Source organism: Silurus meridionalis, chromosome 29 (genome assembly GCF_014805685.1).
Source record: "Silurus meridionalis isolate SWU-2019-XX chromosome 29, ASM1480568v1, whole genome shotgun sequence".
Lineage (NCBI taxonomy): Eukaryota > Metazoa > Chordata > Actinopteri > Siluriformes > Siluridae > Silurus > Silurus meridionalis.
In genome coordinates, this window is record NC_060912.1 from 10,463,514 (window position 1) to 10,487,396 (window position 23,883).

General features: G+C 41.3%; 2 protein-coding genes across 3 annotated transcripts; both read left to right on the plus strand.

Annotated features, from left to right (window-relative positions):
- Positions 1-2,351: 2,351 nt before the first annotated feature.
- Positions 2,352-20,150, plus strand: hook2 (hook microtubule-tethering protein 2). 2 transcript variants are annotated; one of them, XM_046843783.1, is made up of 23 exons: positions 2,352-2,508; positions 3,837-3,919; positions 4,775-4,847; positions 5,251-5,301; positions 6,190-6,322; positions 6,464-6,531; positions 7,296-7,358; positions 7,800-7,880; positions 9,372-9,535; positions 10,127-10,267; positions 10,365-10,566; positions 10,709-10,819; positions 10,940-11,027; positions 11,237-11,306; positions 11,839-11,976; positions 14,341-14,428; positions 15,189-15,194; positions 15,950-15,984; positions 16,104-16,186; positions 16,287-16,390; positions 16,771-16,878; positions 17,412-17,483; positions 18,352-20,150. In XM_046843783.1, exons 1-23 carry the CDS (start codon positions 2,464-2,466, stop codon positions 18,481-18,483), a joined length of 2,139 nt encoding a protein of 712 aa, XP_046699739.1. In that variant the 5' UTR covers positions 2,352-2,463; the 3' UTR covers positions 18,484-20,150. The 2 variants fall into 2 exon arrangements, with proteins under 2 accessions (XP_046699739.1, XP_046699740.1); XM_046843784.1 differs by lacking the exon at positions 15,189-15,194.
- A 1,580-nt stretch (positions 20,151-21,730) lies between these two features.
- On the plus strand, positions 21,731-23,565 carry trir (telomerase RNA component interacting RNase). The gene is made up of 3 exons (XM_046843788.1): positions 21,731-22,363; positions 22,745-22,822; positions 23,063-23,565. Exons 1-3 carry the CDS (start codon positions 22,034-22,036, stop codon positions 23,168-23,170), a joined length of 516 nt encoding a protein of 171 aa, XP_046699744.1. The 5' UTR covers positions 21,731-22,033; the 3' UTR covers positions 23,171-23,565.
- Positions 23,566-23,883: the final 318 nt, after the last annotated feature.

The following is a 23,883-nucleotide window of genomic DNA, read 5'->3' on the forward strand; positions in this document are numbered from 1 at the left end:
AATAAGTTCAGGTTCGTCTGCAGCCGGATGGGAGGGACAGGAAGTCTCAGTGACGAGAAGGTGTGCACTCAGCCAGGTGAGGTGGAGAGATAGAGCAGGGGAGAGAGAAAAAGAGAGAGAGAGAAAAGAGGGTGGGGTTCAGCAGGAAACAAGACTACTCTGGTTTATTTAGGTGACATAAGAGGAAGAGATATAGAGAGAGAGAAAGAGAGAGAGAAAAAGAAGTTATTCTGAGGAAGTCCTTCACACACGGTGCTGAGATTTGTCATCGTTGCCAGTTCCTGACACTTTAGTGTTGAAAGCTGTTTATAGAAATGTAAACGGGATGAGAAGGAGTGGGCACAAAGCTCTAAAAATAAGAAGACGTCAGGGTAAAGGACACTCACGAGTCAGTTGAATTAAAGGCAGGATTTGATCTTATTCATTCGTTCGTTACATCACTACTCTTTATTCCTCAGTGGGTCTGTGAAGCCGGACCCTGATTCACACATGGTGGTCTGTAATTGTGTAATTCTTGAATGTAGAATATATTTGGGAAATAATATATATAAATATTTATTCATAAATTTTGGCAGGAATCGAATAAAAATGTCATTAAAATAGGTTTGGGGACACTCGGAAAAAAGAATAATGTTTTTGTCCACTTTTCCATTTTATTTTTATAATTTTTTTTGTAACAGTTCAACAGTAAATCTGTGCTGAAGCAACTATTTCTTTCATTTAAACCATCCATAAGATCCTGGATCTAAAAAAACAGTTGCACAAAACACCATGAAGTAAATACTATTTTTCATTTCCCTTTAAATATCTTCAAATTTCAGCTTGCTGCACCAGAAACCCAAACAAGAATCCCTTCTATCTTCTGTGCTTGATCAGATTTTCCTGTAAGAACCTCCTCAGGAACTGTTGAGATTTGGATTTGTTATAATATTATTTATATAAGTTTGAGGAGACTATGGAGCTTGGCTGAGGTTTTGTAAGTGCTTGAAGGAGAAGATGTTCCTAGATGATGGGAAGGTACTGAGAGAGTACAGATGTGTGTGTAGATGCTGCTGATGGAGCTGTGAGATGAGCTTGACCATGTACACAGTGTATAATCATGCTCTCTGTTTTTTTTGGTTGTGTTTTGTTTTTAAATGAAGTTTATTGTGTTAGACGTGCTTGACTGGTATGTTTGTGTTTAATCATTGTTCCTCACTCAAACATCAGCTTATTTTCTGATCTGGTGTGGTTTTGAGACACACTGCAGTTTGAAGTCTGGACAATCGATGTCAGGGGGAATATTTTGTGAAACAGTGACATCTAGCGGTCATGATGAAAAGTGTTGTTTATTTACATGTGTATGGTTTCCAGGCAACTCAAGTATTATTTTAAACACACATTTTTTGAATGATATTTTAGAATATGTTGATGATAAGTTGATGAGGATGATGATGATGATGGCATGGAAAACAAATACATTGACAACGATGATAGTAACAATAAAGACGATGAAGAGGACGACAACGATGAAAACAACACAAATAATGATGATAATGATGATGATGATGATGATGATGATGATGCCACAGAAAGCAAAGATGCCCACAATCGTGACGACAACGATAACGATGCTGATGATGAAATCACCATGGTGATGACGACGATGATGATGATGTCCATGATGTCTGAACGATGAGTGAACGTTATGACATCATTCGAAAACATAAAAAAAAGACATGAAACAAAATATGAAGCAGATCTTCTTTTCTCTTTTAATGGAGACCACTCTAAACATGGTTCCACATCAGTCCCATGAAGTTATTGAGCAACTCAAGAACGTTGAGGATGGATTTGGAGTGTGATTAACATCTAGTCTGCTACAATGGGCTCAGGACCACAGTTTGCATGAACGGTTCTGCATTTAAACGCTGAACAGTCACCAGATCCTATCAAGGCTCCTTCCTCACACCATCTCAGGAGGTTTTCTTGCCATATCTCTTGTTTATTAGGGATAAACTTAGAAGGAACAGAATTATGGGCACCAAACGTATACATTTCAAGTTGCTTTTTTTTACTATACGAATTGAAAACGATTTTGGAAATGTAATGAAAGGAGATCAGGTGCTGAGGATGAGGATGGGTTTGAGTCTGGTTCCTCTCATGGTTTCTTTGTCCACATCAGGGAGTTTTTGATTGCACATCATGGAAAAACTTATAGTTATAAATAACTGAATATCCAAAGAAAATCCTCCTGAGAAGAAAATGAGGAAGAAACCTTGAGAGACTCCAAAGGGAACTCATCTTCATCCTCACCCTCATCACCAGAACGTCAACACAACTTTGTTCCTTATACGAAGGCGCATGCGTGGTCAGCGCATGCGCAGTAACGCTGATGAGGTCATCGCGGAGCGTCACTCAGCAACAGTTTGAGTGTGTGAGTGAGTTCCTGCTGGAGCTCCGTCCGCTTCTCTCTCCGCCAGCATGAGCGTGGACAAGGCCGAGCTGTGTGACTCCTTACTCAGCTGGGTGAGTGACCACGTCCACGCCGATCCAACCCACCCCTGTCTCAGGTCCAACTCCACGAGCCCTGTCCTCCTGACTCACCGCCTCTGACTAGCATGCTAGCACACCTTCAACAAACAGAGTTTCTCCGTGTATATACCTTTTTTTTTAGGACTTTATTTAATTAGTTTCCGGTTTAAACGTTATATTTAAAAGGTTTGTGGACTTTATTGTGTGTTCCAGTGGATCAAAAAGTGCTTTAGAAGTATGCAAGCGTCATTCCTGCAGTGTAACAGGTGCAAAAACTGGGCACTTCCGGTTTTCGTGTGCACGTGACTAATCATAATAAAAAATATTAATATTAATAATGATTTAATTTTATTTGTGTATTAAAAAAAGGCATAAAAACAAGCAACATGATAATAGTTTGGAATATTTAAAGTCCCAATGAAAAAAAATTAATTGAACAGCAATACCGCGCTCCGACGGTAGGGGGCGGAATTTCAGATCGTGGATTGTGCGCCGACGATCATCATGCACGAGTTGCCAAACTGTTTTGACGTTTTTGAAAGTTTCGCCTTTTCCGTGACGTTTTTCCGCAGTTAAATCTCGCATGCCCCTAGAAACACCTCGGATGACTCGTCTCCGCATCGGCGTACGTCAGACGTACATCAACAATCTTCTACATTCAGGACCACAGGTTGCATGATCAGATCTGCAATTCTGTACAAATACATTCTGTGATGAGGATGGGTTCTCCTTTTGAGGCTGGTTCCTCTCAAGGTTTCTTCCTCGGTGAGATTTTCCTCACCACAGTTATACTTTAATCACTAAACTCTTTATAAAAGCTCCATCGTGACTGTCCGTTTGGTTTTGAGGAACGTGGAGATGTTTAAATCGTGAACGAGACTGCTTTAAAGATTAAAACCTTCCACAGGATCGAATGCGTCCAAAGTCTCATGTTAAGACAGAAAAAAACAAACCTGTTGCATAATTGAGCAAAGGCCACTTTCAGGCATCTCCAGGAACCTGACGCATCACACCAAAGCTATGGCGAGTTGGTAGGCTTGTTCTTGTCATGTTCTACCACACACACTGGTAAAGTCTGGTTCATTTTATTGAGCATTAATACAGACGTGTGGCGAGATGCGATTTACACAGCTGTACACTGATGAGCTCCGTGAATGTCCATGAAAAATAAGATCACAAAGTGTGTGGCTGAGAACTCTACTGGCATCAGGTGGCCTTTTGAAAGGTCTTCATCAGCTGTGTTTTAAAACATCTAGATGAGAAACACGGCTGATTTGTGTTAACACATTTGGCATTTTTGTGTGTTTTTTCCCATCTCACAGCTGCGGACGTTTCAGGTGCCGTCATGTACGAGTAAACAGGACCTCACCAGCGGAGTGGCCATCGCTCACGTGCTGCACAAAATGTAAACGTGTGTGTGTGTGTGTGTGTGTGTGTGTGTGTGTGTGTGTGTGTGTGTGTGTGTGTGTGTGTGAACTGAAAATTATATATATATATATATATAATTATAATTTTTTATTAATTTTTTATTTTTTAAACGTGTTTTCATATTTATAATTTTTTTAATATTTAATTTGTGACATTTAAAAAGAATACTTTCATTTTTCATTTAAGAACCATTTAATGTTTTATTTAGCTTAATTATTTATTTTTTTTTTTTATTCTTTTTTTTTAAATAATTTTTTATTTATTTATTTTCTTTTAATACGTGTTTCCACGTATCTTGTTTTTATATTAAATTTAATGTGTGAAGTTTACAAAAGAATACTTTAATTTAAAAAACATTTAATGTTTTTTTTTTAAGATTAATTAGATTTATTTAATTTTTTTTATTTATTTTTTATAATTTTTTATATTTTCTTTTAATACACGTGTTTCCATGTATCCTGTTTTTTTATTTAATTTAATGTGTGACGTTTAAAAAGAATATTTAAATTTTTAAAGAACCATTTAATGTTTTTATTTTAGATTAATTAATGATTAATTAATTAAAAAAAAATTTTTATAATTTTTTTTTTATTTTCCTTTAATACACGTGTTTCCACGTATTCTGTTTTTATATAATTTAATGTGTGATGTTTAAAAATATTTTTAAAGAACCATTTAATGTTTATTTTTTTTAGATTAATTAATGATTTATTAAATTTTTTTATTATTATTTATTTAATTTTTTATATAATTTGTGCATGAAAGGCTTAAAAGAATATCGTAAGTTTGCCGTGTTCACGTTCACTCAAACGTCCTCTCTCCACGTTTCCAGAGACCCGTCCTGGTTTAATGAGGCGTGGCTGGGGAGGATAAAGGAGGAAACCGGAGACAACTGGAGGATCAAGGTCTTTATAACTCCAGTTCTCTCCTTCTCTAAACAGCGACTGAACAGGAAACGTGTGAAAGCGTGAATCAGTGTGTTATTGTTTATTGTACACTATATGGACAAACGTTTGTGGGCGCTTGATTGGTTTGTGCTTCTTTCTCAACATCTCGTTCCACATTTAGTCTCTGTTAGAATAAGCTCCACACTCCTGGCCAGATGTTGCACTAGATATTTTGTGGATATTCTTCATAGCAGGAGATCTTTCACACACTTCCAATCCATGTGAGAAAAAAAAAAAACAACACAAATGGCTGTAAAAATCAGGGGTCTCAATACTTTTGTTGAAGTCGTGTGTGTGTGTGTGTGTGTGTGTGTGTGTGTGTACACATCAATGTAACGTTCTTGTAAATGTCATTTTTCAGGTCAGCAACCTCAAGAAGATTCTCCAGAGCATGCTGGAATATTACCATGATGTGAGTAGAGCGAGCGATGTGCAGATTTTCTGTTATGATTCAGCAGTCTGGTGAAATGTTTACGCTCAGTGACGGCTCCATGAGCTTCATGATCTTTCTCTGAACAAGTCCATCTAGAACCTGGATCTCAGTCAGCTCATTCTTCTGCTCTACAATCCTCATAAAGTCCACTGAATTTATTTAATTTAACATTTTCAATTCATTCTCCTGTTTCTCTCTCTCTCTCTCTCTCTCTCTCTCTCCCTTTTATCTTTCTTTCTCTAACGTCTCCTTCCTCTCTCTCTCTCTCTCTCTCTCTCTCTCTCTCTCTCTCTCTCTCTCTCTCTCCTGTGTCTCTTTTTTCTGTCTCTTTCTCTTATGACTTTGTCTTATGTCTCTCTCTCTCTTTCTCTCCCGTCTCTCTTGCTTTACTGTCTGTCTTTCTCCTTTCTCTCCTGTCTGTCTGTCTCCTTCTATCTCTCTTTCCTAAACTCTCTTTCTCTCTCTCTCTCTCTCTCTCTCTCTCTCTCTCTCTCTCTCTCTCTCCCTTTTATCTTTCTTTCTCTAACGTCTCCTTCCTCTCTCTCTCTCTCTCCTGTCTCCCTTTCTCTCCTGTCGCTCTCCTTCTGTCTCTCTCTCTCTCTCTCTCTCTCTCTCTCTCTCTCTTTCCTGTCTCCCTTTCTCTCCTGTCTCTCTCTCTTCTGTTTCTCTCTCTCTCTCCTGTATCTCTTTCTCTCCTGCCTGTCTCTTTTTCCTGTCTCTTTCTCTCCCGTCTCTCTTGCTTTACTGTCTGTCTTTCTCTCATTTCTCTCTCTCTCTCTCTCTCTTTCTCTCCCTCCTATCACTCTTTCTGTATTTTCTCTCTCCTTCCTGTCTCTCTTTACTTTCCTCTTTCCCTCTCTTTCTCAGGTGCTGGGGCAGCAGGTAGCGGATGAACATGTTCCAGACGTTTCTCTGATCGGGGAGACGGGGGACGTGTTTGAGTTGGGTCGGCTGGTGCAGTTGGTTTTAGGCTGCGCCGTCAGCTGCGAGAAAAAGCAAGGTACAGTATCCACCTTTCCATCAGCGTTCTCCAGGAGCACACGTTCTCACACGTTCTCACACGCCACATTCATTTCCTACAACTGACTTGTGTAGAAACCGCTTCAGGGTGTTCATTCTGCACTGATGTGTCTTTCTGCAGAACACATTCAGCAGATCATGACGCTCGAGGAGTCGGTCCAGCACGTCGTCATGACCGCCATCCAAGAGGTACAACATCATTGTTCAGCCATTATATCTTTTTATCCAAAGTTCTGTATAAATGATTTTATTTTATCTACTCTAAAAAAAGATATGTATTTAAAGTATGTATGACTGATCCTGGAACTTTCAAAAGTGATGGGACACCTGACTTTCCCCACCCACATGTGGTTCTTCTACAAATTTGGAGGCACACAATTGTAGAGAACATCCCTTTAAACTAGGAGACCCAAACCTGTTCCAGCCCTGCACAAAACCAGCTCCATGAAGATCCACTTTCCATGGGTTGGAAGTGTGTGGAGGATCTCCTGCTATAGAGCGCCAACCCTGTACAACACCTATTGACCTTCTCACCTCACCTACATCAGCACCTGTCTTTACTAACACCCTTGTAGATGAATGAAATCTCTCACGTATCTCCACAAAAGCTAGTGGAACATCTTCCCAGAATAGAGAAGCTTATGATAAGAGCAAATACATCATTTTTTTTAAGCTGCTCTCGTGCAGTTTAGATGTTTGGAACTCCATTCAGGTTTCTCACATGCTTCAGAGCAGCGAACCTGCAGGATGAACCTCTAATGAGTCACTTATTATTTACCTCAGAGATCTTGAGCATGCGACTGATGTGATGGTGGAAACCATCTGCCTTATCAAGGGTTGTTTTTTATATATATACGTGTGTGTGTGTGTGTGTGTGTGTGTGTGTGTGTGTGTGTGTGTGTGTGTGTGTGTGTGTGTGTGTGTGTGTGTGTGTGTGGTTGAATGTTCTCAAGCTGCTTACCAAAGAGCCTGTGGAATCAGGAAGCACAGACACATACGGAGAATTTGATTATCAGGTGAGTACGTCGCTCGTTCGAAAGTCCTCCAATTAAAACTAGCGCTAGCAAGTTAGCACACGTCACAGAGCTAAAGGCTAACGTAGCATGGTGAACTGACTTGAATTTCTTTATCATTTCAGAGAAGATTTTGATTTATGTACTTATTTGTAACAGTTTATGACTGAACAAACCACTTTCGGTTGCTGCTCACACTTCTGAGGAAGGCACTATTTGCCCTCTTTCACATACTCAAGCTCACAGTCTCCTGTGATTGGTTAGTAATTGAAAGAGTACACCTCGCCCAATCAGAGCGCATCGTCACCGTTTTTAATTATTACATCCTGGAATTTAAATTCGCATCTTTCAGAAACGAGATGAGAGGTGCATAAACATCTAGACTTTGCTTTGCATTACTTTACTGACACTCTATCGCTTTTTTTTTTGTTTGTTTTTTTGTAGTCGAGGAAGTATTATTTCCTGAGCGAGGAGCTGGATGAGAAGGACGACGCATCTCAGCGCTGCAGAGAGCTCCAGCAGCAGGTGTGTGTGTATGTTTTAGTTGTTTGAGATGAGCTTCATTAAATCAAATTAGATTGGTATAGATGCTCTTAGTCAAAGCGTCTCATTTATACGACTAAGCAATTGGGGGTTTAGGGCAGGGGTCCCCAGTCCCGCCCCCACATTTAGAACGACAATGCCAGAGACATATTTAGAAAATTTGATTTTAAATGTTTATCGTATAATATCTGTATTTAATAATAAAGATTGGGATTCAAACAAAATTTGAATTTTTTTTGCTATCTGCAAAATCCATACAGATAGTTTTTCCGGTCCACTGTCATTACAACAGCGGCCTCTAGAGGCGACTCACAGACAGCACGTGCTGTTTGTTGTTGCACATGAGACTGCGTGCTGCACGGAGAAAACATTTATTAGTAATATAATTATATTTATCAATGAATATGCTTAGTTTTGATTTCTATAGCAATGAATACCAAAAACATTTAAAACAAAGAACAAAATAATAAACGAATCTAACATAAGGAGACGAAATATATATTTTAATTTAAATTTATTATCATAAAAGCTCCACGATAATCAAAAGTCACTTGGGCTGAAAGAAAGGAAAAATGATGTGGCCCTCATGGAAATAATTTGCAGACCTCTGTTTAAGGGCCTTGCCCAGGGGCCCAGTAATGAAATCCTTGGTGTAGATTGGATTTGAACTCACAACCTTCTCCCCCAAAAGTCCAACTGAGACACCATGTCCAATACCAAGTATGGTAGACGTGAAGACTACAGTAAAATAGATTATTGTAGAAAGTTGGACAAGCAAATGATCATCTGTAGCTATTATTTTAGGCTAAAGCTTTAAATTATAGGGTGTGTGTGTGAGTGTGAGAGAAGTGTCATGTGATTTATGTCCACACATCAGCCTGTCTAACTGGTTTTGTCTCCCTGGCATTCTCCTGAAGGATTTCTGTAACACTAGAAGTGTGTGAGCGAGTGTTTCAGGAGCCGAGATCTCTGCTTTGTACTCTATATTACACGAGAGATTAAACATCTTGGTTTCAAAGCGTAAAATGTCAGGTTACCCCGGCAACACCAAACCCCCGTAATATGAACAAGAAAAATTGTTACTGGTAAAATTCCGGCGCTGAAGTCCTTGTAATTGTCCATGTAAAGCTTGTTATAGGGAAGAGTTGGATTCATTACGGAGCCGCAATGTTCGCTAGGTGAGATGTGAGTATCTCTTGCGGTTATTAAAAAACCACACGCACTCTCTGAGTAACAGCTCTCCATTCACCTCCAGACAGGTTTCAGCTTTATCTAGCATGCCTCCACATCTGTGTTTTCTCTCTAACATCTAAAGCATGGAAACCTCAAAGACCGCACTAATCCTGCATGTACTTGCATAAAAGCCCCTTTTTTTACAGCGAGCATGAGAGGAAAAGATCTCGAACATTTTAATAATGTGATTTCAGGACATCTGATGTTTTATTTACTGTAATTTGACTCCGTGTGTTAAAGCTGTCTGTGCTGATGGAGGAGAAGACCTCGCTGCAGAGCGAGCTCCAGTCAATTAAGGAGAAAGCGAGTCACTGTGAACCTCAAGACGCCTCTACTGCCATCACAGGGAAAAAGCTGCTCCTGCTCCAGAGCCAGATCGAGCAGCTGCAGGAGGAAAACTACAGGTCAGGCTCGAGGCCCACTAACACCAAGTGTGATATGCAGTTTCACATTTAAGCCCATAAAGACAGACTGAGATGTACAGCTCCACACTGAGGCCCACAGACTGTCATGTGCAGCTCCACACTGAGGCCCATAGACACAGTCTGAGATGTGCAGCTCCACACTGAGGCCCATAGACACAGTCTGAGATGTGCAGCTCCACACTGAGGCCCATAGACACAGTCTGAGATGTGCAGCTCCACACTGAGGCCCATAGACACAGTCTGAGATGTGCAGCTCCACATTGAGGCCCATAGAGACAGACTGAGATGTGCAGCTCCACACTGAGGCCCATAGAGACAGACTGAAATGTGCAGCTCCACACTGAGACCCATAGAGACAGACTGAAATGTGCAGCTCCACACTGAGACCCATAGAGACAGACTGAAATGTGCAGCTCCACACTGAGGCCTATAGAGACAGACTGAGATGTGCAGCTCCACACTGAGGCCCATAGAGACAGACTGAGATGTACAGCTCCACACTGAGGCCCACAGAACAGATTGCAAATTATATCTGTGTGTGTGTGTGTGTGTGTGTGTGTGTGTGTGTAGACTAGAGACCAACCGTGATGACCTTCGTATACGGAATGGAGTTCTGGAGAGAGACGTGGCCGACCTGCTGCATCGGAATGAGGAGCTGACCAGCCTCGCCCAGGAGGCTCAGGCTCTAAAAGATGAGATGGACATCCTTAGGTACAGATTACAGTTTATATAGTTTTTTTAACGATTTTATTGAACTTGATTGAAGTTGTAGTGAACTGAATGCTCTCTATGCTCCATTGCCCCTCAGACACTCCTCAGATCGCGTCAGCCGTCTGGAGGCGCTGGTAGAGACGTACAAGCGTAAACTGGAGGATTTGGGAGACCTGCGCAGACAGGTGCGTCTGCTGGAGGAGAAGAACACCGTGTACATGCAGCGGACCTGCGAGCTGGAGGAGGAGCTACGCAGGGCCAATGCAGGGCGCACACAACTGGACTCCTACAAGAGACAGGTACACACACACACACACACACACACACACGAACACACTCTCTCATATCATGCACCGTCCTCGTGCATCACGCACACCGAGGAAAACAGCGTTTCTTCTTGCTTCATGACCTTCGGCTTTGGTATCGTTTTTGCTTGAGCAGGTGCACGAGCTTCACTCCAAACACTCGTCAGAGGCCATGAAGGCTGAGAGATGGCAGTTTGAGTACAAGAACCTTAACGACAAATATGAGGCTCTGCTGAAAGAGAAAGAGGTACAGTACCAACTGTGGATGGAATACTAATATTAAAAATAAACATCTGTGCATATTGTTACCTGCTTGTGTGTGTGTGTGTGTGTGTGTGTGTGTGTGTGTGTGTGTGTGTGTGTGTAGAGGTTGATCACTGAGCGGGACACCCTGAGAGAGACAAACGAGGAGCTCCGCTGTGTTCAAGTCCAGCAGAAGTGCCTCAATCAGGCAGGTTAGTTGAGTTTAAATGAATTAGAAAAAGAAAAGTGGATAAAATCAAATCAGTGCAGACAGGACAGGGGAGCAGACAGGACAGGGGAGCAGACAGACGGTGGAGCACAGACAGACGGTGGAGCACAGAGAGACGGGAGAGCAGACAGGGTTAATACCATGTTGCACCGACATGACTGCAGTGTTGAGTTTGTCTTTTGATGCTCGCAGGTTCTTTGGTGGGTTCTGACGGTGACACAGTGGGCAACCTGGCATCTGAGATCATGCCCACTGAGTTCAAGTAAACACACTCTCTCTCCCACACACACACACACACACACACACACCTCTCTCTCTCTCTCTTTCTCTATCTCACACACACTTCCTTATGTGTGTTCAACTTATTTACCTTTAGCATGCCTCATTGATATACACTGTATAACCTAAAGTTTGTGGACACCTGACCATAAGCTTCTTTGTGAACATCTCATTCCACATGAAGTCTCCGTTTACTGTTATAATAACCTTCACTCTTCAGGAGACACGTTTCTGTAGATGATGTGGGGGTTTTCGTGTGAGATTCGGGTCACACTGGAACAATTTGTGGTAACAGTTTGAAAAAGACGTGAACACGGCTGTAAAAGTCGGGTGTCCCAATACTTTTGGCCACGGTTAGATTTACTCATTACTGCACGTTTATCGCTACTGTAACGAAAGAAATGACTTTTCCAGCGTGTAAAATGTCACACAAGTTGCACACGGTGTTGTTACGATGCATCAGGGTTTAATCGGGCCGCGAGACGTCTTATCGTGGTTTCTGGTGTCTGTTTCAGGGAGACGGTGGTGCGTCTTCAGAACGAAAACAAGATGCTGTGCGTTCAGGAGAAGACGTACAGACTGAGGCTCGGTGAGGCGCAGGGTCAACTCGAGGAGGTGCAACGCAGCCAGAACGCACTCGAGACCCAGAACAGGTTCTCTCTCTCTCTCATCCTGATGTGTCAGGGTTTTTTTGTTGTTGTTTTGTTTTGTTTTTTTTGGCTGAGGGCATGGATTGCATCAGCATTTAGGTCAGTTTCCGAAAATGGTGTGTGTGTGTGTGTGTGTGTGTGTGTGTGTGTGTTTTGGTGCACGCATCATTTCCCATCTTCAGAGCGACAGTGTGGGCTGATGTGTGAAGCAGATTGCATCACAATTATTTTGTGCCCACACTCTGCATGGGGTTCAGAGTGACGCGGCTACTGATGCACTTTCCATTAAAAGGAACCCGCTCGATCAGAGCATCGGGGCGTAAAAAAAAAAAAAAGCCACGCGGTAGATCCTTTGAACAGAATATCGAGAGTCGGAAACCCACACGCCGGTCTTTTGATCAGAACTGAATTATTACTTGCGGGAAGTGTAGAAGAGAGATTTATTGCAGGATCAGCTTCACGTATATACTGTACTGTAACAGTGCACAAAGTTCAGGGTTTTTAAGATCATTAACATCATTAACAGTTTATAAACGTTTTACATTTTTACAACATTTTTTTAAGAAAATGCCTGCTGGGGTTAATAATAAATAAAATAACATTCTGTCGTATTTTACACAAAATTAAATGTATACAAATTATTATATTGATTTAAATTGAGTCGTCGGGTTAAATTAACATAAATTTGAATAATTTAATTGATTTAAATACATTAATAGAAAATTTAAATAATTACATTTGTTAGACCCTATTTGGGTAATACAGATGTGTGTGTGTGTGTGTGTGTGTGTGTGTGTGTGTGTGTGTGTTTTATTTTATATTTAAATTTCACTGCAAGTTGTATTCTGTATATAACTGTGTGTGTGACAAATACAATCTTAAATCACACACACACACACTCAGTTATATACAGAATACAACTTGCAATGAAATTTAAATATAAAATAAAACAATGATTGAATCTGTGAAAAAGGAAGCACAAATGATGTAGTATACTTTGGATCATGAGCCCTTACTTTCCTTCTCCATACTTTTTCTCTTCCTAGAATTTTACCAGACGTGAGATAAAGTTGCGATTAATCTTAAATATTTAAATCGATCGACAGCCCTAATAATTATATTAATTAATGTATATAATATTTAAATTTATTTATTTTACATTTATTTTTTAATTCAGTTTCCATTTTTTTAAACTGGGTTGATTAATCGGTTGTCGGCAATCAGTATCTGTTAAATCAATCGCTCGAACTCTAGTTATTAACGTAAGCTAATTATTTCAGATTCACCCACAAATTATATACATATGCATAAGTATGTAAATGGTTTGATTTGAATAGTAATGAATCTGAAAAAAAGTCATTCTGATAGTAATAATGCTCTTTTAATAGGCTCTATAGCTCCTGCTTTAAGGTGCAGAAGAGAATAATAAACGATTCTAGCACAATTATACTGGTAATTATCTTTTACAGAACGACCCATTAATGACTCCATTAATGAAAGGGAAAAACATAAACACAGAATAAAGTGTGGGGACCCCTGGTTTATACAGTTGTGATATAGAGATTGTTTGGGGGACAACCACATATATATATATATATATATATATATATATATATATATATATATATATATATAGGAATTACTGCTGAGTGTCCATATAGTCAATATTCTTCACATTGCATGACTGTCCCTGACACGTACTTAAACTACATTTCCAAGAAAGACCTTTTTTTTTTTTTTTATAAACTTAGTACACCGTCAGAAGTCTTGGTTACAAATCTTGAAAGTCTTTTCTTTCATCTCGACCAGTTACTGTACACAGAACGTACACTTCAAACAAACCGGCTCCTACGCATTTTTATTTCACTTTAAAGCAACGGGGGGGGGGGTTTATCATCGGCTACGGTTCCTCATCAGTTCCAGTCTATACAAAAAAAAACAACAAACGTCTTCACTTTCCCTCGAGTACGTTTCTGCCTGGGACGTTTCACTTTTCAGGCTTTTTGACGCTTTATTTTACGCTTTCATCTTTACTTTTTTTTTTTTTTATGGTGTGAAAGTGTTTCTGATTTATTTTTTTGCATGTGTCACACTAATGTTTCAGAATCGTCAAACTAATTTAAATATTAGTAAAAGATAACGCAAGTGAACACAACATGCAGTTTTTAAATGAAGGTTTTTATTATAATTAGGTGGTATAATTAAACACTTTCACACCACTGTGTATATAAATAAGAAATTATGCTACGGATACATACAGTAGATCTTCTTGATCCTTCACACATGGTGGTGATGAACATTTAATATTTTCATAAACAGTTCCAAGTACTCACTCTGTCTGTCTGTCTGTCTGTCTGTCTGTCTCAGGTTGAGTCAGCAGCAGATAGCTGATCTGCGTTCTCAAGTCGAGGACCTACAGAAAGCTCTACAGGACCAGGACAACAAATCTGAGGATGTGAGTTCTATACACACCGTCTTAATGTGCATGTACATGTACACACACACACACACACACACACACACAATACACACACTCTGCTTTGGTGATTAATTCAATCAAAAGTACACAATTTTTCCTCTCCCGTCTCTCGACGAGTGTTTTAGCGGCGTCCTGGTCCATGTAGCTAACAAACGATGCGATTATGAAGCTACAGGTTTAACATCAATGCCTCAAAGCCACCGCCATGACGATCTGATTTATGTCAGTTTGAAGTGAGGAAGATCTCCTGCTGGAAACCCAAAACCTCCTCACCGAACCCAAATCAGTTTCTAGAGGCCGACATTCCGGATAGTGGATTTCTGGGTCGGATCGTACTGGCTGATGAAGGAGGGATGGATACTGGATTGAAAACAACAAACGTATCACTCCATGTAAAATAGTACCGAACTCGATTCCAGAACTAAATCTGAATATATTCAGTAATAACTGTAATGATATGAGTCAGTAAATCTCCATTCCATGACGTCGTCCGACTGATTTACACTCGAGAGGAAAAGTTGTGTGTGTTTGATTTTGTTGATTCGGGTACCGATTCGGTCTGGAAGTTGATTTGATCATTCTCAGCGATTGTAACATGAAAACCCGAACACCTCATGCTAACACCTTGTTTGCTTTGCCGTTGTGTGTGTGATTGTTTTTCCCAATTAAACCCCCTGCTTGCCTCCGTCTCTCCCTGCCGGCCCTCACCCAAATCCACCAATCGTCTGCTTCCTAGGCCATCGTAAGTACCGCCCCCTTCTCTCTCTGTCTACTAGCTACGACGTTACGTCATGCAGGTCCTACTGTATGTTTCTCTTTTGTGCTTCATTAAATATAGTTTATTTTTTGGGGTTCTCCATTCTGATTGGTCAGAAGGTGTTGATCAGTACCAGGCCCGAATTACAGGGATTATATAAATGTATTAAGATTTGTTATGGTTTCCATAGTAACAGTAATTTTGGAAGGAGTCTCCAGAGGAGTTTCCCCATGTGGAAACCTGCAGGTATTGTTATTTACACCGATCAGGAATAACGTTATAAAGTTCTTCCCCAAACTGTTAGACGACGTGGATGTTGGAGCATGAAAGTTTCCCTTTACTTGAACTAGGAGACCAAAAAACTGTTCCAGCATGACGAAGATCTCCTGCTATAGAGCCTCCAGCCCTATTGGGATGAATGTGAACGCTGACTGCACCCCAGGCCTCCTTCACCTTCTCACCTCCATCAACTTACTTGTAGCTAAATGAAATCTGACCAACCTCCAGAAAATCTGGTGGAACATCTTCCCAGAAGACTGGAGGTTCTTATAAGAGCAGATGGAGACTAAATGTGGAATGGGATTTTCAAAAGAAGCACAAAGCGATCTTATGGTCATACTTTTGTGTGTATAGTGTAGTGTTAGATTGATGATGATGATGTAGACGTAGATGACGTGATGAGTTTTGCAGCCGAAACACAGAATCGGTGATGTTCTGATGTTTTTTCTCCTCTACTTTAGTCATCCTTGCTGCAGAAGAAACTAGAAGAGCATCTGTGAGTATCTGGTGGGGGGGGTCATACAATCTGACCACGTGTAGGATTACAGGTTCTGAATGTGTGTGTGTGTGTGTGTGTGTGTGTGTGTGTGTGTGTGTGTGTGTGTGTGTGTGTAGAGAGAAGCTGCACGAAGCCCACTCCGATCTGCAGAAGAAGCGAGAAGTGATCGATGACCTGGAGCCCAGCGTGGACAGCAACAGTAAAAACCTTCATCCTTCTACCTCACGTTTTTTATTTGCTCACGTCACATCCGTAAACCTCAGAGAAATAAACACCGATCTCACTTCTGTGTCTCTCAGCGGCGAAGAAGATCGACGAGCTGCAGACCATCCTGAGGAAGAAGGACGAGGACATGAGACAGATGGAGGAGAGATACAAGCGCTACATGGAAAAGGCTCGGACGGTGAGCGATCTCGCAGGTTCTCACACGTTCTCACACGTTCTCACACGTTCTCACACACGTTCTCACACACGTTCTCACACACGTTCTCACACACGTTCTCTGTCTTCCAGTTTGTTTTTGCTCACATTTTATGTCTTCCTTAGTCGCATACTTGGTGGCCAAAAGTTTGCGGACACCTGGCCATAAAAATATATATATATATATATATATATATATATATATATATATATATATATATATATATATATATATATATTTTTTTTTTTTTTTTTTTGAATCTTCTGGGTTGGACATTCCTCCAGATTTTGTGGAGATCTTGCGCTCATTTCAGCCGCAAGGACGGAACGACTCATGTGTATATCACTATACTGTGTGTGTAGGTGATAAAGAATCTGGATCCAGCGCAGAAACCGAGCACCGTGGCTCCCGAGGTCCAGGCGTTGAAGAACCAGCTCTCTGAGAGAGACCGGAGAATCCAACACCTGGAGGTGAGCTGCATCATTCTGGGTTAATGCTCACTTCCTGTAACTGGAATATAACATGGAGATTCTCCTGAAGCTGGACGTTCAAGAGGCTCAGCATGTCCTGAACAAAAAGAACTCTAATCACACACACAGGATCACTGTCCATATACTTATGATTTAACAGGACACATCTAACTTCAAAACAAGGTCCTGTGGCTTAAAAAAAAAAAAAAAGTGTGTAAAGAGTGCCCCCTGGTGTCTAACAGCGTGCTTGCATTTGCATAACGGAATAACCCTCATAAAATCGTATTGAAATGCCACACACACACACACACACACACACACACACACACACACACACACACACACACACACACACGTGCGCAGGTCAGGTGCAGTAATTGTAGCTTGGGTCCGATCGGCACTACGAGTCAAAAAGTGAGTAGGTTTATCAGGTTTAACACGTCAACACGTCTGACTTTGTTTGTGTTTATTACACAGGCATTCACACTTTTGTTTGTTTGTGTGTGTGTGTGTGTGTGTGTGTGTGTGTGTAGCATGATTTCGTGAAGAGCCAGTCCAGACATGATCAGGAGGAGAAGTTGATCATCAGCGCCTGGTACAACATGGTAAGAAAATAGCTTTTCATTAAGACCCTCTGATTGGCTGTTCATGAATCCATCCAATTCCTCGTTCTCGGTACACGTCATCGTTTCCACGGTTACCTGCACTAAAATCAAAGATGGTCACGTGTATTAGAATGGGCATCTGATTTGGCTACGGATTTACGATTCTGTACAGGAAGCAAATGTTTGTTTGTGGAGGTTCAGTGGTTAAAGCTCTAGGTTACTGATCAGAAGTAAGTCTGACACTCTCGGGGCCCTTGGGGGAGGCCCTTAACCCTTTGTGCTCCACGGTGGACACTAACGTCACTGGGATATGAGAAGAAAGAATTTCACTGTGCTGTAATGTACATGTGACAAGTAAAGGTGCCTTTCTTTTCTCTTCTTTTCCTTTCTCTTTTTCTTTTCCTTTCTCTTTTTCCTTTTCTTCTCCTTTTCTCTTTTTCTTTTCCTTTCTCTTTTTCTTTTCTTTTCTTTCTATTTTCTTTCCTTTCTTTTTTCCTCTTCTTTTCCTTTCTCTTTTTTCTTTTCTTTCTATTTCTTTTCTCTTCTTTTTTTCCTTTTTTCCCCTTTCTTTTCTTCTCTTTTCTTACCGTACCTTGCTTTTTGACATTCCCCAACTGAATGTAACTGTAAAGGGATGGAATATATTTTTAATATTTTTCCGCCTTTGATCTTTGAGATGTGATTGATCTTGGTATTTATAATTATTTCTTGTTTACTCTGTTTGACTTTCGTCTCGTTTTTATTATATGTCTAGTCTTTGTGTTTATAGCGTGACAGACAGCTGCTGCTTATTAATTATTAGTAGTAGTTATTATTACTAATAATTTCTCGTGTGTGTGTGTGTGTGTGTGTGTGTGTGTGTGTGTAGGGAATGGCCCTGCATCAGAAGGTGGCTAGCGAGCGCTCCGGCGTTCCTGGTCAGGCTCAGTCCTTTCTCGCCCAGCAGAGGCAGTTCACACAGGCGCGGAGATGCCTGGGAGCTCGCCTTCATCCCAGATAACACACACACACACACACACACACACACACACACACACACACACACACACACTGTGAGAGCAGCGTAACTCTTCTGCCTTCCCTCTCGCTGCTCTGCTGTAAAACACTTCCTGGTTCACTGAGACTCTTCATGCTGCTGGAACACATCTGTCTGATATTTTTTATATTTTGTCCCCGAGACGTGAGGAGACGGACGGAGCTCCTCCACCTCATCCTAAAGACGCTCTCAGGAGCGAGGGAAGCATCAACGCTGTCGTCTTTCCTCTCGTTTTTTTTTCTTTTCTTTTTTTTTTTTAGCGGATCGGGCGGTGTCGGAGCGATCGAACGTTTTCCGAAAATCGCGCCGAATCGTCAGGTATCAGGGAATTCATAGAACGCTAATTATTTTGAGCGTAAATGTGTGTGTCGATCAGCGTCGGACGACGACAAAGTGCGTCTGACTTTAGATTTTTTTTCCCCTTTGATCTTTGAGATGTGATTGATCTTGGTCCTTTTAATTTTGTTTGCTCTTGTTTACTCTTTGTTTGTCTTTCGTCTAGTTTTTATTCTATTTATAGTATTTGTATTTATAGAGAGTAGAGACTAGTTGTAGTAGTAGTATTATTATTATTACTAATAATTTCTCCTCTTTTTTTTTTTTTAAACGTCTTTTTCAGCACCTTCACGTGAGTAGATTAAATACATGCCGAGCTTTAACTTTCTCTTGAATCTTGAACACGTCTCTGAACCTCGAGTGCTCACTGCTCCTCTGAAGGACGTGGGCATAGCCGGACCTCGTCACGTGGACCGTAATCAGTTTCTCGATTTCACAAATAAATATATACTATACGCAGATTTGTAGAGACACGTGTGTAGGTGTTTAGTAAAGTCAGGTAGGTGAGGAGGGTGCAGGGTTTACAGCAAGAGATCTTCCACACACTTTGAACCCATTTGAAGCAGATCTTCATAGAGCTCGATTTGTGCACATGCTAGAACATCCAAAGATCACGTACCGTCGTGTGCCTCTCAATTTTATGGTAATAGTTTAGTGAAGAACCACACATTGCTGGAAATGTCCGGTGTCCCAATACTTTTGCCCGAGTAGCGTGTACGTATTAATCTGGGTAACGAAAAAGGCCAAAGAGTCTCCAGTCGGATTCCTTCTGCCACTGATGTTCAGTTTGGAGGGAATTTTAATCGTGTTCAAGCACCAATGACTCAAAACTCACTACATTTTATTTCCTCCGTAACCGGAGCTTCATATTTTAGCGTCTACTCGACATCCAAGTTCGATTTTTTTTTTTTTTTTAAACGATGAATTCTTTTTATTTGATTTGATTGTTTTAAAGCTGTGAATGAACATAAACACTGCTGTTTAGATTTAACACTAAAATAATGTTTTCTGTCTCCGGAGAAAAAAAAACAAAACGCTTGAACGAAAGAACACGAGTGACCCGTTACCTTCTGTTCATTAGGTGTGTGTGTGTGTGTGTGTGTGGGGCATCTGTTAATGAAGCACTACTATAGACTATATGAATGGGTTATGTTTTGTTGGTACACTGGACACTTTAGTATAGAGGTGTGTGTGTGTTTGTGTTTGAGGGAGATTCCGGTGCGTGGACACTCATGTCAGCGTTTACTTTTTTTCCTTTTCTCTTCATGCAATAAAACTCTGATGGATGGACAGAACCTGTGTGAAGCATGTGTGGTTTATTGTTCTTCATTAGATCCTCCAGTGTCGGTGTGAAGGCACATTTCCAGGACGTTCCAGAACAGTGATGCTTCACAGCGGTTGGTCCGGAAGTAGGATTGCAAAATTCTGGGATTTTCAACATTGGAAATTTTCAATGGGAATTAATGAGTATAAAGAAACCTGCAAACGTGTGGGTGAGTCTGTAACAGGGAACTTAGGCCACGCCCCCTTATATGCACTGTGGGTTTTGTCAAACGCATCAGGACAGGTAACTTTTGCCGTGTTTCCGCAGGGACGGTTTTAATCGCCGGACGTGCGCGTCATGGCGGATTTTGGTGCCGATTTGAGACTCGGCGCATCAGTAGAACAAATATTTAGCGATTAAAATGAATCTTTTTGTACGTCCCAGAAAAGAAAAGGATGTCGTGAATAAACCCGTCACGCCGAAAGTTTTAATTTAGCTTTTTATATTAATTTATTTATATTCGTAATAAAAACGGTCAAACAGAATAATGTCAAAAAAATATCCATCTTGCCGAGTTTTGAGGTAAATGACAAATATTACAAAAATGTTTTTAAAAAATTATATTCACGATTAAAGTATTAGCATTAGCTTGCATGTGTCAGCTAATGACTAAACAAATGTTTATATTTGTTTACATATAATACAGTTTATATGAATTTCCCCAAAATTTCCAACTTGGAATATTTCCCTAATTTCCCAGATGAAGTTCCCACAGAAAGTTTCTGGAAATTTACCAGAAAATGTTTTACCTAATTGTAACCGTAATCCTTCGTTTTCACAGCAGCTCTGAGAAAAGTGCATTTTTACATGAACGTTTATGGAAGGAGTTTTTCCGGGTGTCGCCGCTTTGTTTTATGACATCTTTAGGACGATTGAGAAGCTCAGAAAAAGAGAAAAAACGCCAGTAACGTTGGCGTTTTCACGTCCTTTGATAGGATGGTCAGAGAGTGCACTAGTCAAATCTCGCAACCCGCATCTGTAGCAAACTGCACAAGCTCAAATATATAATTCCACAGTGGCTGACGGAGGAGAAGAAACGGATTTGTTTGGTTTGTTTTTTTCATAATTATGATGGTATTAGGAGGTCGATATATATATGCAAATTGCTAAATCTACTGACGATGGAGTTGCGTTCCGATGACCCCATCGTAACATAAAAATAAGACATGGCATACATAATTATAGCAAAACAGAGCAATTTCCACTGTCGTAATTAACAAACTTTACATGTGTAAACAGCAGTGGATGTTCTCTGTCTCAGTTTCCAGCGACGCTGATAAAAAGGAGAGAGACGAGAGCGATAATTGGGTTTTAAAACGGCAAAAATACAGGCAGCTGAACTCTGGTGAGAGTACGACATCTCAACAGGGCAGGGAGACGCGTTTATCGTATCTATATCGTCATTGTAAGATCGAAAAATCGAACCTGTATATCGATAAATGAATACAGTGTAGAAAGATCCGACGCCACTTCCAGCAGTGCCCCTCCGCGTCCTGTAGGTGGCGCCCAAGCGCGTCTGAATTTTAGAACAAACACCCAAAAAAAAAAAAAAAAAGAAAAACGTAGAAGAAGAAAAACGACCCGAATCCAAGATGGCGGCCAGTCGACAATGAAGCGAAAACAAAGTTGTCTGGAAATAAAACCTTTGCGCGGATGAATTCGCGGTTTGGTGGTGTTTTGGTTGGAGTTCGGCGGCTGTAAAGGTTGAAGGAGACGGTGTTTGTTGTGAGGAGAAAAAAGCGGATCCTGTTTAGCGGTTTTTTAGCGTTTTATTTTTTCTTCTTCGTGGGTTTTTGTTTTTGAAGAAAAGACATTGAAGGAATAATCACCGGAAGTTGAAGAAAGAGTGAAAATATGGAGGAGAAAAGGAGGAGCAGAGAGAACCAGAGCCGCAGCCGCAGCAGCAGCAGCAGCAGTAGTACCGGCAGCAGCAGTGGCAGTGAGTCGAGCAGCGGGCCTTCATCCCCAGCCAACCCCGGCCGCGGCTCCAAAGGGGGGAGCAGCAGAAGCGCCGCCGCCGGTGGAAGTGGAGGTGGAGGTGGAGGTAACGCCTTCGCGAACGACGGCAGCTTCATGGAGCTCTTCAAGAAGAAGATGGAGGAGGAGCGGCGGAGAAAGGAGCAGGACGAGGCGGGCAACGGGCAGGCGACTGAGGACAAGAAGCCCGTTAGCGTGGCCAGCTTTGTAAGGGGGTTTATAAGCAGTGTGTCTCACTTTGACACACACACTCCAGATCAGATCAGAGCAGGGTGTCATACTTAGTGTCAGGAATCATCCACCTCACACACCTCACACCCAGTAGTCTTAGATGATGTTTAAAACATCTGGTTGTAGAGATTTGGGATTTGAGATGTTAGAAAGCTTTTGGTCCAGGTCCACATTAGAGCTTGTTGTGTATGAGATGATGCTCGAGCTCCACAGGCTCGTGCTTACCCGTGAGGCCTGGTGTGTTATTGAGACGGGAGAAAGCGTGTTGAGGGGACGGGTGAATGGCGCCTGGCTGAAGGACAGGCGTTGTCCGGGGTCGGCCCGTGTAACGCTTTCAGTCTTCTCCCCCTAACCCAGGTGGGCAAGCGCAGAGGCGGCGCCAAGTTGGCACTCAAGACTGGAGTGGTGGCCAAGAAGCAGAAACTCGACTCGGAGGTGAGTGTGGCGAAAACGTCCGTCTTTAAGCGTTTTCTTATATTACGGTTAAGGGCCTTGCTCAAGGGCCTGACAGTGTCAGCTTGGTGGTGCTGGGATTTGAACCCATGACCTTCTGATCAGAAGTCCTATTGTTATACCTGAACACTGTTTTGCTCGGATATTTGGTTGACACGCGCCCTAACACACTTTCTCTTTCTTTCTCTCTGTGTGTGTGTGTGTGTGTGTGTGTGTGTGTAGGCTGAGACGGGTAAAGGAGACGCCTGGTCTAAGTACATGGCCGAGGTAAAAAAGTATAAAGCTCACCAGTGCGGAGACGACGACAAAACCAGACCTCTGGTCAAATAAGACTGTGGCCGAGCTGTGTGACGTCCTACACCACACACACACACACACACACGCTCAGTCTCATTCTTCTATTCAATTCTTCTTCCTCTTATATTTTCCTCTTTTGTGTATAGGTTTCCTTATTGTGCCGTGTGTCATGTGACCTGGATGCTTTTTTTTTTTTTTTTTAAACACATCACTTTGAGCATCATCTTCATCAGTGTTGTTGATTGGAGAGTGTGTGTGTGTGTGTGTGTGTGTGTGTGTGTGTGTGTGTGTGTGTGTGATGCTCAGTGGTGTGTTGAAGTATCCTGGTCTGATGTCACACCTTTCTGAATCTTTTGTTGTTGGTTTGTTGCTTGTTTCATGATGATGGATGTGACCTGAATTCAGTGATTAAAAGAAAAAGAAACCGATGAGCTCCGAACAGCTCGCGTTCTTCATGGTGCTGATGTACACGTTTCAGCGGCGAGGGAGGGGTTTATAAATCACGTTTTACAGGTTAATAATCACGTGACTTTAAAATATTATTATTATTACACACACTTTAGAGTGATTATTAGGTACACAGTTACCCTGTCCCATAAACCACCGACACCTGGGGACCGTGTTCTGTGTGTGTGTAGAGAAATTTCAGTATTAATGATAATTCACAAACCGAATCAAGATTCTAGACCCCCTTTCCACGATCACCACGACCTCTGGGGGTCACGATCCTTATCAGGGTAAAGAAA

Excerpts from the sequence above, each read along its gene's own strand:
- hook2 (XM_046843783.1), top strand. The coding sequence starts at position 2,464 with ATGAGCGTGGACAAGGCCGAGCTGTGTGACTCCTTACTCAGCTGG. Across the intron at positions 11,307-11,838 it reads ATCATGCCCACTGAGTTCAA|GGAGACGGTGGTGCGTCTTC; the intron begins GTAAACACACTC and ends TGTCTGTTTCAG. Across the intron at positions 15,985-16,103 it reads AAGAAACTAGAAGAGCATCT|AGAGAAGCTGCACGAAGCCC; the intron begins GTGAGTATCTGG and ends GTGTGTGTGTAG.
- trir (XM_046843788.1), top strand. The coding sequence starts at position 22,034 with ATGGAGGAGAAAAGGAGGAGCAGAGAGAACCAGAGCCGCAGCCGCAGC. Across the intron at positions 22,364-22,744 it reads CCGTTAGCGTGGCCAGCTTT|GTGGGCAAGCGCAGAGGCGG; the intron begins GTAAGGGGGTTT and ends CCCCTAACCCAG. Across the intron at positions 22,823-23,062 it reads AGCAGAAACTCGACTCGGAG|GCTGAGACGGGTAAAGGAGA; the intron begins GTGAGTGTGGCG and ends GTGTGTGTGTAG.